Source organism: Ursus americanus, chromosome 1 (genome assembly GCF_024610735.1).
Source record: "Ursus americanus isolate L20-20 chromosome 1, mUrsAme1.1.p, whole genome shotgun sequence".
Classification (NCBI taxonomy): Eukaryota; Metazoa; Chordata; class Mammalia; order Carnivora; family Ursidae; genus Ursus; species Ursus americanus.
Window position 1 is genome coordinate 53,399,820 of NC_142127.1, and position 19,002 is coordinate 53,418,821.

The following is a 19,002-nucleotide window of genomic DNA, read 5'->3' on the forward strand; positions in this document are numbered from 1 at the left end:
TGGCACATAATTCCCACGGAGGAAGCCTCACAGACTAAAATTATAGAATACACAGGAAATAATCTACTATGAGTGAAGGTCAGCAAATACATCATATGGCATGATTAGACCCCAAGAACTTCAATTAATGGAAGCATTGGTTAGATATTACAAAATATCTGATTTATACAACTGTGGACTCCAAAGAAGAAATTAAGAACATAAGAAAAGAACAAGTTACTAACATTTTTTTAAAAGATTTTATTTATTTATTTGACAGAAAGAGACAGCGAGAGAGGGAACACAAGCAAGGGGAGTGTGAGAGGGAGAAGCAGGCTTCCCGCTGAGCAGGGAGCCCGATGCGGGGCTTGATCCCAGGACCCTGGGATCATGATCTGAGCCGAAGGCAGACTCTTAACGGCTGAGCCACCCAGGTGCCCCAGTTACTAACATTTTTTAAAAAGTATTTTGGGGCCTCATTCTGGGCAGATTGCTGAGAAAGGGGAGCTATTTGGGCCTAAGCAGGGCTAAGACTGATGGTTAGGAGTTGTCAGCATTCCAAATCATGATGTCCAGCGAACTGATAGGAACTTTCATCCTCTTCAATTAGAGCCTATGCTAAAAATATCAGATATTTGGGGTGCGGCCTTGGGGCAGGGATCTCCATGAGGCAGTGATAATTTAAGTCAAATGGTGAAAGAACAGTGGTTGTGAGATTTCTGTCCGGTTGGAAGCAAGACCCCAGCAGTCAGGTAGAGTGTAGGGGTAGTGATGGTGTCGGGGAGTTGTCGAGGTTAGCTACTGACAAAGACTAGGGTGACTGTCAAGATCCCAGTCAAAAGGGCTTGAATTTAGGACAGATATATCTAGGAGAAAACTGGGTTACCAAATAAACTGGGAAAGAAGTCCCGTAATGCAGGTTAGGCACGCACAAAGAAGAGAGGGGGCAGAGAAGATGGAAGTCAAGTAAGTACGGGTGCCCGGGATACCAGGGTTAGAATAACAAGACTCATTCCAGACCCTACTTGCTGATGGGAATGGGGTTTCCAATATGCTACCAGGCTTGGTTCGGACTGGCTCACAAGTGGAGCAAATTTAGGACCTGAAGTTGGGTGAAGTTCCGTGAGGCAGGCACCGATCCAGCTGACTGTATTTATATACCCACTTATCTCCAGACTGTGCAATGCCTTTAGGCCTTAAAAACAATTAAGAATCTTGCATTAGTATTGGATAATCAAGCAATTGCCATGCCTTTTACTTTACTACAAAATATCATGCAAAAGATTTCTTTTTGCACATGACTTCTTTTTAAATGAATGCTACATTTCAATGAACAGATTTATGATAAATCCATCCAACTCTTTGCTGTCTTCCACTGTCACTATAATTTCTGTTAATGTGTTTATTGAGAGACGTGCTTTCTCCTATGCTGACAATGTATTTCTTGAGCAGTGACTTTTCATTTAAAATTTTCAATTTATAATTTCATTTAGAATATTGGAATATTTAGGATGTTTTCTATTTGAGAAATAGAATCCCAGTCAGCCCTGTCCTCACCCTGCCTACCATGTTGTTGCCCACTTACAGGCTTAGTCTGGAAGGACACTGGCAGGAGCTGCTCACTTCTGGAAAGAGCCTGCAGCTTCTGGATTCCCAGGGTTGGGGATTTGCTTCTGAGAACAACTGAGTCTTTCTGACCCTCCTGGGTCAGACCTCTTGGGAACTGTGTTGCCAGATTGCTTGTGAGTTTCCAGAAACTCCTGGGCCTTTTGACTGGAATGGTTCCTTGCTTCCCCCTGCCCTCAGCAGAACCCCCTCTTCCTCAGCGCACCCTCCTGCTGTCTCCAGCTCTGGGCACCTGCTTTGGAGTGGCTTTCAGTGTGCTGTTCAGCTGTGGCTGTGGTGTGACAACACGAGCAGTACTTCGTGGCAATCTTCCAGAGTTAGAAAGTTCTGTTTCCTGAAAAATAGAAATAAAATTCCTAGATTGTGTTTGACTTTGAGGGCAGAGAGGAGGCTAGGGAAAATTGGTTTACAGTGTGCTCTAAAATTTCCAAAGTATATTCCAAGATGCAGCTCATCTTGAAAAATTCTTTTGGAAAAAAAAAAAGATTGCTTAAGGACACTGTAGGTTAGTTGGAAAACAGGTGTAGAAATCTGCATACCACTCTCTATTATGGAAACTCAGAATTCCTAGGAGCATGTTAATAATTCTAAGAAGTCCCATAGCAAAGAAACCTATTTAATTTGGATTCAGCAGTGCTTTCCAAACTTTCTGATCTCAATAACATTTTTTTTCCATATCGTTTTTTTGAAGAATACATATTATTATCTTGAAGGAACTAGAATGCTGGGGACCAAGCTTTGGAAAACACTAAGTACCTGGATCTAATGGCATTTGCTTAGGCTTCATTGTCTTTGTAGCTTCTGCCACAGAGGCCCACTTTTACTCTTTGGATCTTTCTTCTTTGTTGGTTTTGTGACTTCCCTTATTCTGACGTTCCTTCTACCTCCTCTATGCGTCCTAAACCTGAGTGTTCTCCAACATTCAGGCCTCAACTTGCAGTTCTTTATTTTATTTTTATTTTTTTAGTAACTCTCTTCCTTTGGGATCACATTCTACCTTCTGGTTTCAATCACCACCCATATAGATTAAAAAAATCAACCCCTAATATCTCTCCTAGCTCTAGTCCTGCATTTCAAAATGCCTCCAGAACATTTCCCTTGTATATTCTGCTGTTACCTCAAGTTCAATATGCCTACGCTTGTCTTCCCACAATATGTACCCCTTTTGGTGCACATACACAAAAAATAACCAGTTACAGTTCATATAGGTAGAGAAAGCCCCATATTAGTAGCAATAAAAAGATGAAGTACTCAGAAATATACATAATAATAAATGTGTAAAACCTAGATGTGAAAAATTTAAAACACTCCTGGAAGCCAAAAATGTAGACTTGAACAAATGGAAAGACGTCATCTATTCTTGGATAGAATGAGTCAACATTATAAAGATGTCTTTAAGTCAATTTATAGATTTAATGCAATTCCAAAAAAAAAAATATCAACAAGGCTTTTTTTTTTTTTTTTAGTGGAGCTATATATATTGATACTAAAGTTTTTGTGGAAAAATAAACAGGCAAGAATATCCAGCATAACGTTCGAGAAGTATGAGAAAAGAAAGACACCAAAGAAGATAAATCCCCTCATGTTAAAAGGAAGGAGATTTTAAGAAAATAAACATTTATCTGCTTATTTGTGCAAAAGAAATGCAGAAAGGGTAAACCAGATGAGATCAGTTACCTCCAGGGAGTGAGTGTGAGTGGGTGAAACAACGTGCAGTAAGAATGAGGAGGAGTGACACTTATCTGTGTATGCCTTTTTATATTGCTTTGACTCAGAACCATGGTAATGTTTCACATGCTCCCCCTGCTCCCTGCAAAATAAGGAAGTAAAATCATCCAGGACTTGGGGAGACCCTTAAACATGAAAAGTAATAAATGCACTTAAGTGTATTATTAAATGAATTAAATGAACAACATAATTGCACTGAAGTAGGTGGGGAAGAAAAGAACTAACCTAACTAACCTTGGACAACAGTTTTTGACCGTAAACTGTAAGGCTAAAGCCCCAAATCCTGCACGGAAATACTGTACTCTTCTTTTTTCTCACGGGGGATATGAGCTTGCAATTCTGAAACTACTTTATGTGTATACTGTAATTGAACAAATAAGAAAATATATTATGGATAATGAGAACCAGGTTTCTTCCTGTCAGAGAAAGAACATATTTGTATTGTTACAAATAATAAAAGGGGGAAAACCTAGAATGAATTTCATGGTATTGGATTAAAAGTGAAGGTATTAGTATGAACTCATGGTTTTATTCATATATATATGTATATATATATATTTGTATGTGTGTATGCATGAAGGTATTCATATGAAACATGGTTATATATATATAAACATATATATGCATATAAAACATATACATACACACAGAGATGGATAGTTTGGAAATAAATATAGATGTGTGTGCGTGTGTTACTACGTGCACATGTATTTCCTATCTTTGTTTACTGAGTGGGCCTGGAAGCAATGACAACCCAGTAGCATTGGGCATATCTAGCAACCAGATCTTGGTTTCTAAATATCATTCTCCACTAAAAGAAACCAGAATTTTTTGGAAAATGGTTGATTCCATGGCTAGGGCAGAGAAAATACAAAATGCACCTGGAACAACTTCTAGTGCCAGAAAATAAGGAAATGCTCAAAAAATGATAGAAGTATTTTGAAAAGACACAGGAATCAACTTGAACAATTTACCAATAACCAAGTCTGTGGAAATTTGAGCAAGAAAATAAACAATGACAGTTTGGGATTACAACCAAGAGAATAAAATAAATATCCATGAATCCATACTGAAATAAATACTTGAATGAATAAATAAATAAATAAATAAACAAATAAATAAATAAATAAATAGAAGTGGAGAAGGCACAGCTCTTCCTTTCAGTAGGATTCTAATCAATGAATGTAGAAAGAACAATAAAAATAGAAAATCACCATCAGGTAAACACCGAAGTAAAAATTGTTGTAGGCAAGACTCATCAACAGATAGTAAAATTCGTGGACAAAAGTATGATCAGAGACAAGATCGCAGAATCTCAAAGTATCTCTTACAATGTACTTCTTACTTACAAAGAAAAATGTAACTGTACAGTAAAGTCACAGATTCTACCTTAACCAAGGGATCAAATTTAACATGACCAGTAACAAGATATATTGACTTGAACCCTGATATGATATACTGAAAAAAGCACAACACTGCTTCCGAGGTACTTTTACCAAAAATGTATAACGTCAATTTATCATGGAAATATCAGAGAAACCCAGATTGAGAAACATTCTACAAAACAACTGAACAGTATTTTTCAAAAGTGTCAAAGTCATGGAAGACAAAGGAAAAATAAAAGCAGGGAAACTGTCATGTATTGGATGAGACTAGAAACATGACAACTAAATGCATTGGGGGAGCCTGAATTAGAAAAAGGAAGTTAGGGGGAAAACTGGATAAATTAGTATATGGTATGGAGATTGGTTAATTGTGTCACATCAATGTTAATTTCTTGGTTTCAGTAACTTTACTATGTTATAGTTTATATTTACAAATACACATATGTTTTACAAACACAAATACATTACATTTGCAAATTCAACTTTGTGTGTACGTAAAATAAAAAATTATATTTTACTGGCAGATATAGATATTAGGGAAAACTGAGTGAAGGGTAAATGGGAACTGTACAATTTTTGGCACTTTTCTATAAGATTAAAATTATTCAAAAAAAGTTAGAGCAATTAAGTAAGACAGGACACAACTTCAGCTATTAGGAGTACATACTTTAAAACTCACAAACTGATTTAAAATTACTGGGAAGGTTATGATATTAATTTTACTTTTAAGCCTATTATAATGCATTTTAATCTGACTTACACTTTCCTTGATATGCTTTCTTACTACCATAAGATTGTCGGGGCTGGTAAGCTTAAAGTGTTTTCCAATATGCTATTCTTTTTTAAAAAGCCTTATGTCATCTGTAATCATATATTTCAACAAAATAAAGGGCATTAAATAAAAGTGGAAAGAAACATTGATAGTTTATCATAAGAAAAACATATAGGCTACTTATATGACCTTTATTTATTTATTTATTTATTTATTTATTTATTTATTTATTGTTTTTTTTTTTACATTTAATTTTTATTTCAAATAATGCATCTTTGTGGTTTTAAAAATCAATTAAAAGGCCCAGGATTTTTTTTTTTTTAAGATTTTATTTATTTACTCGACAGAGATAGAGACAGCCAGCGAGAGAGGGAACACAAGCAGGGGGAGTGGGAGACGAAGAAGCAGGCTCCTAGCGGAGGAGCCTGATGTGGGGCTCGATCCCATAACGCCAGGATCATGCCCTGAGCCGAAGGCAGACGCCCAACCGCTGTGCCACCCAGGAGCCCCAAGGCCCAGGATTTTTAAGGTGCTTGGTTCCTCTACCCCTGTTTTTCACTCCTTAGAGCAATCACTTACAACTCCTATAGTTTTTCTCTGGCATTTACTTCTATTTCATTAAATAATGTGCTTATATCGTTATTTCTTGAGTACTTGCTCCTACCTCATTTTAGACATTATCTAGTTTTTCTGCTATAAAGTTTTACACTTGTTCATTTACTAACATTTATGTTTAATTTTACAAAAAATGAATATTCTGTATTCTTTCACCTGTTGTATCTTGGACTTTTTAAGTATGTTTAGAGGTAAGTGGAATATTTCATTTCTTTTGAAATTTATAAAAAAATTAAATATCATTGATCTCTACCTCATCTTTTTAAAAAGATCATACTCAATTTATGTTTCTTCCATTTATTTAACCAATCCTCTATTGGGCCTTTTAGATTATTTCTCTTAATGGCTGGCTGGCTGACTGCCCGCCTGCCAGCCCACCCCCCAGCCCACTCCCCCACCCTCCATATGTAAATATTCTTTTTCAGTTTTTCAGAATCAGCATTATTTCTGAAGTCTTCTACATGGATACATGTAGATGTGGTTTATTTATGGTTATTGGTGATTAGATTCCTCATATAACTGCACTAAAATTTGCACAGTCTATTTTGTTATTTTTTTATGTTTTCCTTTAATTTAGCCCTACAGCCATGATCATTTAAATTGTTATTAGATATCAAAGTAAATTTTTATTATTATCTTTAAAATTTACTTTTTTTTTTTTTTTTAGGTGGGCTCCATGCCAGTGTGGAGCCCAACACGGGGCCCAAACCCACAACCCTGAGATCAAGACCCGAGCTAAGACCAGGAGTCAGTCAATCAACCAGCAGAGCCACCCAGGCAACCCTAAAATTTATTCTTTTAGGTATCATCTTTGCTCACTCTATCTTCATCTCATTTTACTGTACTGAGATACTTTGTTTTTCCTATTTGTGTTTAAGTATGTGTGTAACGACACTTCTGTAGATACGTCATATAGGCAGGCTCTCTTCTCTCAGATAGGGGGTTCTCTTCTCTCAGTCTGGCTATAAATCCTCTGGAGAAAACTGGATGAGGGCATCCTGTGTGGAGACACTGAATTCCTTCCTTCCTTCCTTCCTTCCTTCCTTCCTTCCTTCCTTCCTTCCTTCCTTCTAAGATTTTATCTATTTATTTGACAGAGAGTGAGAGCACAAGCAGGGAGCAGCAGGCAGAGGGAGAGGGAGAAGCAGGCTCCCCGCTGGTGCCCCTCTCTCATCCTTCCTTAAGCTAGTGAAAGGCCTTCTTATTTGAGTTTCTGATACTTCGGTTGCAGTCTACATACAACTAATGTACTTTGAGTGCTCCACATGCAATATCTCTTTTTCCTGAATTGGAAGAGCAGCCTGATGACACTACTAGTGGGGGGACCTGAGTGGCTCGGTTGGTTAAGCGTCTGACTTCAGCTCAGGTCGTGATCTCAGGATCCTAGGATTGAATCTGTGGATCGGCTCCAAGCTCAGAGAGGAGTCTGTTGGTCCCTCTGTCCCTCCCCCCCCACTTGTGTACTCTCTCTCTGTCTCAAATAAATTAATAAAATCTTAAAAAGTAATACAACTTCGAACAAAGCAGAGGCAGATGTTCTTGGTGATTTTTATACTTGGAATTAGGTTCTCTACTAACAGTAAAATACAGACAAAACTAAATAGAAGATCTCACCAAGATACTAGCCAATAGGATCCAATAGTACATTAAAAAGATTATTCACCACAACCAAGTGAGATTTATTCCTGGGCTGCAAGGGTGGTTCAACATTCACAAATCAATCAATGTGATACACTACATTAGTAAAAGAAAGAACAAGAACCTTATGATCCTCTCAATAGATACAGGAAAAGCATTTGACAAAGAACAGCATCCTTTCCTGATTAAAACTCTTCACAGTGTAGGGATAGAGGAAACATACCTCAGGATCATAAAAGCCATCTATGAAAGGCCTACAGTGAATATCATTCTCAATGGGGAAAAACTGGGAGCTTTTCCCCTAAGGTCAGGAACATGGCAGGGATGTCCACTCCCACCACTGCTGTTCAACATAGTACTAGAAATCCTAGCATCAGCAATCAGACAACAACAACAAAAAAATAAATGGCATCCAAATCGGCAAAGAAGTCAAACTCTCACTCTTCGCAGATGACATGATAGTCTATGTGGAAAACCCAAGAGACTCCACCCCAAATTGATAGAACTAATACAGGAATTGAGCAAAGTGGCAGGATATGCACAGAAATCAGTTGCATTTCTATACACTAACAATGAGGCAGAAGAAAGAGAAATTAAGGGGTTGATCCCATTTACAATTGCACCAAAAACAATAAGATACCTAGGAATAAACCTAACCAAAGAGGCAAAGAATCTGTACTCAGAAAACTATAGGACACTCTTGAAAGAAATTGAGGAAGACACGAAGAAATGGAAAAACGTTCCATGCTCATGGATTGGAAGAATAAATATTGTTAAAATATCTACACTGCTTAAAGCAATCTATACATTCAAAGCAATCCCTATCAAAATACCATCAACTTTTTTCACAGAGCTGGAACAAATATCCTAAAATTTGTATGGAACCAGAAAAGACCCTCAGTAGCCAAAGGAATGTTGAAAAAGAAAACCAAAGCTGGAGGCATCACAATTCCAGACTTTAAGCTCTATTACAGAGCTGTAATCAGCAAGACAGTATGGTACTGGCACAAAAACAGACACATAGACCAATGGAACAGATTACAGAACCCAGAAATGGACCCTCAACACTATGATCAACTAATCTTCGATAAAGCAGGAAAGAATATTCAGTAGAAAAAAAGACAGTCTCTTCAACAAATGGTATGGGGAAAATTGGACAGCTACATGCAGAAGAATGAAACTGGACCATTTCCTTACACCATACACAAAAATAGATTCAAAATGGATGAAAGACCTAAATGTGAGATAGGAATCCATCAAACTCCTAGAGGAGAACACAGGCAGCAACCTCTGTGACCTTGGCCACAGCAACTTCTTGCTAGACACATCTAAAAAGGGAAGGGAAAAAAAGGCAAAAATGAACTATTGGGACTTCATCAAGATAAAATCTTTTGCACAGCAAAGGAAATAGTCGACAAAACCAAAAGACAACCTACAGAATGGGAGAAGATATTTGCAAATGACATATCAGATAAAGGGCTAATATCCAAAATCTATAAAGAACTTACCAACCTCAACACCCAAAGAACAAAGAATCTAGTCAAGAAATGGGCAGAAGACATGAACAGACATTTCTCCAAAGAAAACATACAAATGGCCAACAGACACATGAAAAAATGCTCCACATCACTTGGCATCAGGGAAATACAAATCAAAACCACAATAAAATACCACCTCATACCAGTCAAAATGGCTAAAATTAACAACTCAGGAAACAACAGATGTTGGCAAGGATGCGGAGAAAGGGGAACCCTCTACGCTGTTGGTGGGAATGCAAGCTGGTGCAGCAACTCTGGAAAACAGTATGAAGTTTCCTCAAATAGCTGAAAATAGAGCTACCCTACGACTAATTGCACTACTGGGTATCTACACCAAAGATACAAATGTAGTGATCCAAAGAGGCACCTGCACTCCAATGATTACAGCAGCAGTGTCCACAATAGCCAAAGGATGGAAGGAGCCCAGATGTCCACTGACAGATGAATGGATAAAGAAGAGGTGGTGTATACATACACACACATACATATATATATCTACACACATGTGTGTAGAAATATATGTATATATATGTAGATATATATATACACACACACACAGAGAATGGTATAGTACTCAGCCATCAAAAAAAAAAGAAGTCTTGCCATTTGCAGTGATGTGGATGGAATTGAGGGTATTATGCTAAGCGAAATAAGTCAATCAGAGAAAGAATTATCATATGATCTCACTCATATGTGGAATTTAAGAAACAAAACAGAGGATCATAGGGGAAGAGAGTTAAAAATAAGACAAAATGAAATCAGAGAGGGAGACAAACCATAAGAGACTCTTAATCATAGGAACTGAGGGCTGCTGGAGGGAAGGGGGATGGGAGGATGGGGTAACTGCATGATGGGCATTAAGGAGGGCACGCGATGTAATGAGCACTGGGTGTTACATAAGACTGATGAATCACTGACCTCTACCTCTGAAACTAACAATACAAGATATGTTAATTGATTGAATTTAAATTTAAAAATTCCCCCAAAAATCTAAATAGAAGATCTAGATAAAATTCATGTGGGTTCATGTGAATGACTGGGTTCAACAGTGAAGACAGAAATATTCAGTCACTTATAAAAAACTTTCCAGAGACAAAATGGAAACCATTGCTGTGATTGGCAAGAGGTGATGCTACCCAATATTAGTTGTTTCTATTCCATTTGAGTTTCTGGGATACTGTTGAAAAAGAAGGAAGCTGGCAAGTTACCAAATATTTCACACTGAAATTTGACCTGAGCAACAGCTTAAGATGGTTGCTTTTAATTTTGAGGAATTATATAGTGAAATGTTCTCATTTTATCTAGAAAGGAAAAAATTAAAAATTGCCATGAAAAAAGGATGTTGTGCCCCTTAAAGACTGTAAGATTTAAACATGTGCCAAAGTTTTGTGTAAGATAGTTGGCAAGCTTTTGGATTACTGAAGGTATACTTCACACCAGCCCAAGAAGTTATTTTTCATATATTTAAATTTGGTAGCCTGGCAAGGGCATTTCACTTATACTGAAGAGTTGTGGTAGCTATGGCAACATGACAGCTTGAAACATTTCTTAGGTAACATTGCTTATGACTAAATGGGTGCACACACTCTTTTTTTTTTTAAGATTTTATTTATTTATTTGAGAGAGAGGGAGCACACAAGCGGGGCGGGGGGCAGAGGGAGAGGTAGAAGCAGGCTCCCTGTTGAGCATGGACCCAACACGGAGCTCAATCCCAGGACCCTGATATCATGACGTGAGCTGAAAGCAGCTGCTAAAAGAACTGAGCCACCCAGGCACCCTTATACAGACATTCTTTCATAGCACTTGTTACACTGTGTCTAAATGGCTTGTTTGCCTAACCATCTTTCCAACTGGATTGTAATTCAGAGCAGACACTGAATTTTGATCACTATAATATATCCAAGATTTAGGTGAGGGCCCAGCATTGCAAAATATGGTCCAATAATTACCTGATGAATGAATGAATGAGTGAAATGAATCTCATTCTCTAAGATGGATTCTAATTTGAAAAGAAGGCAAGGAAAATACTGGTGGTCGTGTCATTGGGCGCAATCTTCAAGATGATCACATTATATCAGAGGTGACCTAGTTCTCCATCATGGGAACCTTTCTCAAAGTGACTCCAAGTGCTCAGGAGTGCTTTCAAATTTCTGTTGTCTTAGGCCCATCTCTTTACCTTGTTTTCGACACTCATGTTGTAGACACTCTTGCTTGAGGTTTCTTAATCACCATCGCCAACTCTTCAGCTTTGTGTAGGGTTATAAGGTAAAATATGACAACTCTGATAAAGTTTAAAACCAATGCCAATTGATCAACAAAAACAAGACTGTCTACTGCTGATCTACAAAATTTGCCAGTTTTCATCACACATCATTCAGTATTAAACAATGGTAGTCACACAACGAGATATGCTTGCCTATCTGTACACGGTCTTACATAAGGACTTATACAAAAATAAGGTATTTTGGATGCGGTTCTATCTGCATGTGTTTTTCTCTCACTATTACTATGGAAGTGAATCTCTGCTATAGAACACGGAACTGGTCTAAGATAAGTTCTTGGCAGTATAATTAAGGCTAATAAGGCCTATATTATGCAAGGCTAGACATAGACAGGTCAGAGCACTTGCCGTATTAGTCACCTTTAAAGAAGTTCTATAGAGGGTGATAAAAACACTTTTTTCCCCCAATGGTTAAAGTGGCATAAGAATGTTACAGAGAGTTTAAAAAACAGCAAAAAGAAAAAAAAAAAAAGAAAATCCTACCCTATTGTATCAAAGTTTTATCACATTTGAGAAATTTTTTTCATATACATGTTTTTATGTAGTTGTATTCACAATAAAGTACATTTCTAATTCTGTTCTTTTTACTTAACATAGCATCATTCATGTTTTCCATGTTGTTTTATTCACACATATTATTTATAGCTTCGGAAAGTACATATCCTTGTTAGCTAGCTCTCGAAGGGCAGTATATACGCCACGGGAGGAGACAATTGTGTGTGGGTTTTTGTTTTTTTTGAAAAACTGTAAGTTTACTGCTATAGTGATTTAGGGTTGAGTTAGCTCATTACATTTAGTAATATAATAAATTGCTACATAAATAAATATAATAATTCTGTTGAAGGCATCCTTAGCTTTTCCTCTTAGTTAACACGATCATCTGAATTTCTCTCCTCTTCCCCCACCCCAGGGGCTGTAGTTAAGGCATCATTACATTAGCCGCTTTATGGAAATAAAAATATTAAAGAGCTTAAATGACTTTTGTAGTTTTAAAACAAGCGGTAGCCCCACTATAGCACGCTTGATTCTTCTTGTGGACTGTGGTACTATGATATTGGCTGCCTTGTATCTTTTCTCTCATTTTTCCTTCATAACAGATCCTATACCTCCCTTGCCGGCTTGATCAGTGAACCTATTCACTTGGACAAAGTGTTTCATTCAAAGGTGACAACATCCAAACAATCATAATTCTTCCCTGGGATTAATTTGTGGAAGTTGGGGCTGCCAAGCTAAGAAGATGTTAAGCTGGTGCTATGGGCAGCTATTTTTCCTGCCAGCTGGGAGAAGGTGTGTTTTCAGGGAGAAAGAATAAAGCTGAACAGAAATGAGAGGTAGAAGGAGAGACAGAGAGCTGACACCCTGGTTTCTAGAACTCTCCATTCAATTTTGTGAACTACTCTGGAATATTTTCTACCACTACAAGGCAATACTTCAACTTGCTTAGCTAGGTTTAATTGTGTCTTTATAACTTGCAACGAGGAAAGTCCTAATTCAGTTCCTGGAACAGTAGATAAGACATTTTTCAACCACCCGTGAAAATCACCCTTGCTAGATATAGTTAAAAGACTCAGCTCCCAATAATAACATAAAGCTATGGAAGTGCCTAATTTGGCAGAATATTTTGGAAATTTAGCATTTTAATTACTGTTGAAAACCAGTCAATATTAGAAGAATTCAGGCCCACTATAATCGATAGCGTAGATATTTCCCAAAGTGTAGTGTTGTAGTCAATATGCCTGCAGTTCATTTGAGGGTGTGCTAGCCTAAAATACAAGAGGGTGGGATCAGAAAGTGAGAAAATGATAAGAACTTAGTTCTGGGTCGATCATGATGTCTTAGGAATTAAACAAAATGGATGAAAGAGGAGTTGAGAGATGTGAGGACAAATGGTTGCCACATTTCTGTATCCTTTAAAAAATATCTTTGCAAACCCCATATATTAGATCGCTTGTAGTTGTCTACAATTCCATTATTTTTAAAGAAGTAAAAACTGTTAACAGATAAAGAAAAAAGCTCCAGGGCATAACATGGTTACCTTAGTGTTTTTAATGGTATTCACACTTTATTTGGATTGATTGAATTATCCATAATTAATTCTGTTGATGGGGGTGGGAAGCGGGAGACTAATTTGATAAAAAAGGCCTGAATTTATCTTATCATTGTCAAGTAAATAGTATAATTTTGAAGGAATCTCAGCCTAAATTTTATCTTGCAGGCATTTTTCAAAAAAGAAAATATTTACATTTAAAATGTTAACATTCTGTCAGAGAAAAATGAAATGCAAATAAAATGCCTTAGTATTTTAATGTTAATAAAGTATATATTCATCATGATAGCTCTGTATTTCCTATTTAATATAGTAATATAAAATCTAGATTAGAGACATGAAAACATTTTCATGATAGAACAGTTTTGCAAGAAAACGGATTTTATTAGGGCAATGTTCACATCATGCATTAATATTTTATTTTAAATAATTGTGTGATTACCCTTTTAGTAACATATGGATTCCCTAGCACTTTTGTTTTATAACCTCATCCTTAAAAATTCCAGTGGCTTGTTTTCTTGTATTTTCCTTAATTGTGATCTTAAACAGATCTTCAGTTTTAAATCTGCTAGTTGTTCTTATACAGATGCATAAAAACATTTACTCCAGTTGGTTATTTATTCAAAGACAGCTTGTTTGTGGATACCATCAGGACATCTGCATTTTATTGGATCTAATTTTTAGTAATAAAGACCTCCCACATTATAGGTTCTTTCCAGTCTAAATTAGCCTGTGTGGGAAGCAAAGGAACCATCAGTCAGGGAGAAAAAGTGAATCCATATGGTGCTGATGAGTCTGTTTCCCCAGCTACAATGATGAAAGGGTTGAGTACAGACAGTGCCCCCAGCAGATCCCTGTTTCTTTCTCAAAAGCTTGCTAGAATAGGGTTGGTGTCAGTCCCGAGCCAGTACCTTTGAGCCAGCCCAGTTCGTCAATGTGCTATGCATCAAACATAGACACCTAACTGAAATTTTGAGGGCACATTCTCCTTTGCCTCTAATCTTGCTCTGTTTCTCTTACATGTATGCCCAGTCCCTGGATCTTGCTGTTCTCCTACTTTGGGGCTCACCTTTGCCCTTTGGATTTGTTGGATTTTGGATTTTCTGGTGGAATTCTAAGGCCTTTGGTTCAGGTTCCCACATAATCTCTATGATACGGAGAAATCTTAAAAAAAAAAACCTGCAAGTGTCGAAAAGTAGTCAAAAATTTTATTCCAGCTTTTAAAAAGTGACAAACCAAACTTGGTAACAGAACTAGAACAGGTGACAGATCTTCACTTTCACAAGTTATACTAGTTCACTGTGCAGAGAAGCAGATAGGAATTGAAAGCTTTTTTTTTCAATTGACTCCCCATATTCTGGAACAGTTAATTTTTCTTGGTCAGTATTATTCATGGGATAAGGAGGAAGAAACTGGGCACAGCATATTCTTTACCATCAGTGTTATCTCCCTCAGCACAAAGAAGAAAAACGTATTATTTCAACTCTGAATCTCAGCCAGTGAGAAGATACTGTTTCTTAAAACATTGCTGTATTTATGTTCATGTACATTTTTGGGTAAATTTAAATTTAGTTGAACAAGTTTCCTAGTTGCAAAGGTGATGCAAATATTAATGATTTATCCTTCAAAAAACTTATTATTTAGTGTGGTGGGTAGAATTGTGTCCCCCCCATCCCAAAAAGAAAAAAAAAGTTATGTTCAAGTTTGTAATCTCTGGTACCTGTGAATGTGAGCTTATTTGGAAATAGTCTTTGCAGATAAAATCAGTTAAGATGAGGTCATGCCAGATTAGGGTAGCCTCTAATTCAATGACTGGTGTCCTTATTAAGAAGAGGGAAATTTGGATACAAACATACTCTGCCATGTGATGATGAAACCAGAGACTTGAGTTGATGGGTCTATAAACCAAGGAAGGCCAAAGATTGCTGGCACCTCCAGAAGCTACAAAGAGTCAGGAAAAAGATTTTTCGTATTGAGAGAAAGCATGGCCCTGTGGACACCTTGACTTTGGACTTCCAACTTCTAAAATTGGGATAGAACAAATTTCTGTTGTTTTAAGCCCTTTAGTTTGTGGTAGTCTGTTATGAATTTCTCATCAGTGAAAGGGGGCCTTGGCTCACCAGATGATCTCTGAAGTCAGTTGCACTTGTAATATTTTATGCTTCTAAATCTGTAACATACCCTGATGTTTCTTTAATTATATGCTTGTATAAACTGTATAAAAAGTCACTTATGGATTTAATGTCTCCTCCTCTTCCTCCCCTCTCACCCCCCAAAAGGGAGAAGTGTGTGAAACTTATCTCATTCTACAAGATGAGCCTCTTTTCAGGTGTCCAGAATTGACGGGCACACTACCTCTCAGCTTAGGAGCTGCTCATGCCTCCTCTCTGGCAAGCACGTTTGAATAACGGAATAAACACTAATGTCTGTCATGGACTTTTCGAGCTAGCAGTCTAGTGAAACAGAGGAAATGCAACATGTATTTGAATCTGGGCCCCATCATACTCCCTGAGCAGGCAGTTTAAACTCTCTAAGCCTGTTTCCTTATCCATAAAATGGCGATAACAATATTGACTTCTTGGTTGTTGAGAAGTTGACATGAAATGGAATGCTGTATACATTTTTTAAAGGAACTGGTATGGTGCGCTTAAAAACATTACTTGCGGGGGCGCCTGGGTGGCTCAGTCTGTTCAGCACCCCACTGAGGTCATGATCTCAGGGTTGTGAGATCCAGCTCTGCGCCCCGCGCTGGCCCCGCAGCAGGGAGTCTGCCCCTACCCCCGCTCGCGCTCTCGCTCGCGCTCTCGCATAAAGAAATAATTCTTAAAAAAGAAAAAAATCATAACTTGCTTAGAAAATTCTCGCTTACAGAAAGGATACTGAAAACCTCCAGGATCTCTCTTTCTGCGGAGCCTAGAGCGCTCGGGAAGCAGGCACCCCGCCCCCGGACGCCGGGCGGCCGGGAGGAGATTGGGACTCGGGAACTCGGACTGGGGGAGGAGCGCGGTGGTGGCGCTGGCGGAAGTGCTCTCCCTCCACTGTCAGCCGCGCCGGAAGTTCCCGGCCAGGCCTGGCGGTAACCTTGGGGTCTTCACCGCCTCCACGGGCGCCTGGGTGGGCTGTGCGAGTCCGAGCCCCGAGCCGGGATCACGCTTGGTAGCAGCAGGAGACGCCGGGGTTTCAGAAGAAGACGCTGAGGGCCGTGGGGAGTAGAAACCGCGGGCGCAGGGCCGCCCAGCAGACATGTCTCTAGTGGCGGAAGCCTTCGTCTCGCAGATCGCAGGTAGCGCGCCTGGCCTCGGGCTGCGGGTGGAGGCGGGGGCGGCGCGGGGCAGTGGCGGGGAGCAGCGTGGGGTTTAGGGCTGCAGCTTTGCCTTTTGTGGCATTAGGTGCTGCACCCAGACCTGGGGATACAGGCGGGCATGGAGTACCAGCCTCATCTCACGAATGAGAAAACTGAGGGGGAGACACTTAGCCAAGGTCACACCGCAGGGGCAGTAATACCGTCTTCCTTCTCGTGGGCGTACTTTGTGCAGCTCCGGGTTGGGTCCGGAGGGGCTAGGGTGCGTGGAGGAGGCTGTGGGTTGGTTTGGGGGGCGTGGCCACAAGGGCCAGGTATTAATAAGGCTTCAGTCTGAGAGTGGGGGTAGCCTCGGTCGTGAGATCTGAAGTTTAAGGTGATTGTCACTAATGAGTTGCCCTTGTTGCCTGATGCCATTTAACGGCCACCGAAGTTCTTGCTTCCTCTCCAAGCAATACAGTATTGTCATTTGCTAAATCTCTAGGATTCACCGAAAAGTCTTTCGGTCTACATATACTTTTTAGAAACACCTTTGATTTGATGGACTGAACGTGGCTGATGTAAATAGATTTCTGTTTTCGAGGTTCTTATTTACCATAGTGAAAGAAATTAAATACTGTTGAGGAAGTGAGACTAGACATAGGTATTGTAGGTGTAGGTCGAGGGGTAATAGCTGATCTTTAAATGGAGTTAATCTTAATTTCCTAGCAGTATTTTCAACATGAGTAAAGAGACAGTTACCAGGATAAATAGGTACATTTGAAATGAAGTAGTATTTTGGAAATGGAAAGTACTGAATGTGTCATAAAATTTGCCAAAATGTTTTTCATTGCATTGCATTTGTGTGAACATACATTTCTTTTTTTCTTTTTTCATTTAAATACATTGTTTCTGGAGGAGAGAGAAGCTCTCACTAGATTACAGGCTTCATGAAAGTAGGAATCTACTTGTTTTGGCCCACATTATATCCTGAACACCTGTTAGTTGGTGCTCAATAAATATTTGTGACTTGAATCAATGAATAAGCTTGAGATTTCAAACAATGACTATTTCTATTTTTACTGTTTATGTTAAAAGTTAGCTCAGGGGCGCCTGGGTGGCGCAGTCATGAAGCGTCTGCCTTCGGCTCAGGGCGTGATCCCGGCTTTCGGGGATCGAGCCCCATGTCAGGCTCATCTGCTAGGAGCCTGCTTCTTCCTCTCCCACTCCCCCTGCTTGTGTTCCCTCTCTCGCTGGCTGTCTCTCTCTGTCAAATAAATAAATAAAATCTTTAAAAAAAAAGTTAGCTCATTGATTTAATTTCCATTTCTGCTATGTTAAAAAAAATCAACTATTTCACCATTATGTGCTGATTCTGGTATACTGTATACATTATGTCCCAAAGTGTGATTTCTTCTAAAGAAAAAATGATAAATCTCTTTTAATAAACTTTTGATAAGTTTGGAACTTTGTTTCAGTTAGTGAAATTTAAGAATTCCTAGGAATTTCATTTGTGTGCCATCTTAGCTATTTCTAATCTATTACTCTAGAAGGAGGGATTTAAAGATGAATAATTCAATAAATGGTGTTGGGACAACTCCTAAGTCATACACCACAAGAATAAATTCCAAATGAATTAAAGATCTAAATGTAAAATAAGGACAAAAACCAAATTGTAATAAAATAATTAGGAGAAAATATAGGAGATAGTTTCAGTAATCTCGGGTAGCAGAGGAGGGCTAAGCAAGACACAGAATCCAAAATCCCTGGGAGAAAAAATTGGCAGATTTGATTGCAGAAAAATTTAAAAAGATTTATATGATAAACACATAAGTTTCTACAAAAATTAGTGAAAAAGAAAACAGGATCAAGAGTAAAGGATAGGAACAGGCAATTCACAAATGGGGAAATGCAAATAGACAATGAGCATATGAAAAGATGCTGTCACTAAAAGTAGATAAAGTTTTCCATTTAGTCAAATGGGCAAAAATGAATATAATTTCTAGAACTGACAAGGGTGTGGGGGAAAACATCTGCCCTCAGACTATTAATGAGTCTGTAAATTATTATTAGTTTTTGAGAACTTAATATAGCAATATTGATTAAAATGCTA

At 38.4% G+C, this 19,002-nt stretch overlaps 1 protein-coding gene and 1 long non-coding RNA gene across 2 annotated transcripts in view; one reads left to right on the forward strand and one right to left on the reverse strand.

The window, feature by feature from the left end:
- Nucleotides 1-259: 259 nt before the first annotated feature.
- On the reverse strand, nt 260-16,588 carry LOC123798017 (uncharacterized). Its single transcript, XR_015724209.1, has 3 exons — nt 16,490-16,588; nt 11,458-11,527; nt 260-1,939 (listed from the first exon to the last, which is right to left on the reverse strand). It is a non-coding gene; the product is annotated as an uncharacterized LOC123798017 (long non-coding RNA).
- A 74-nt stretch (nt 16,589-16,662) lies between these two features.
- The window catches only part of MTX2 (metaxin 2), a 64,375-nt gene continuing 62,035 nt past the window's right edge, over nt 16,663-19,002 (forward strand). The window contains exon 1 of the mRNA XM_045806164.2: nt 16,663-16,892. Coding sequence (XP_045662120.1) covers nt 16,853-16,892 — 40 coding nt within the window. The 5' untranslated portion in view covers nt 16,663-16,852. The remainder of the gene's footprint in view (nt 16,893-19,002) is intronic.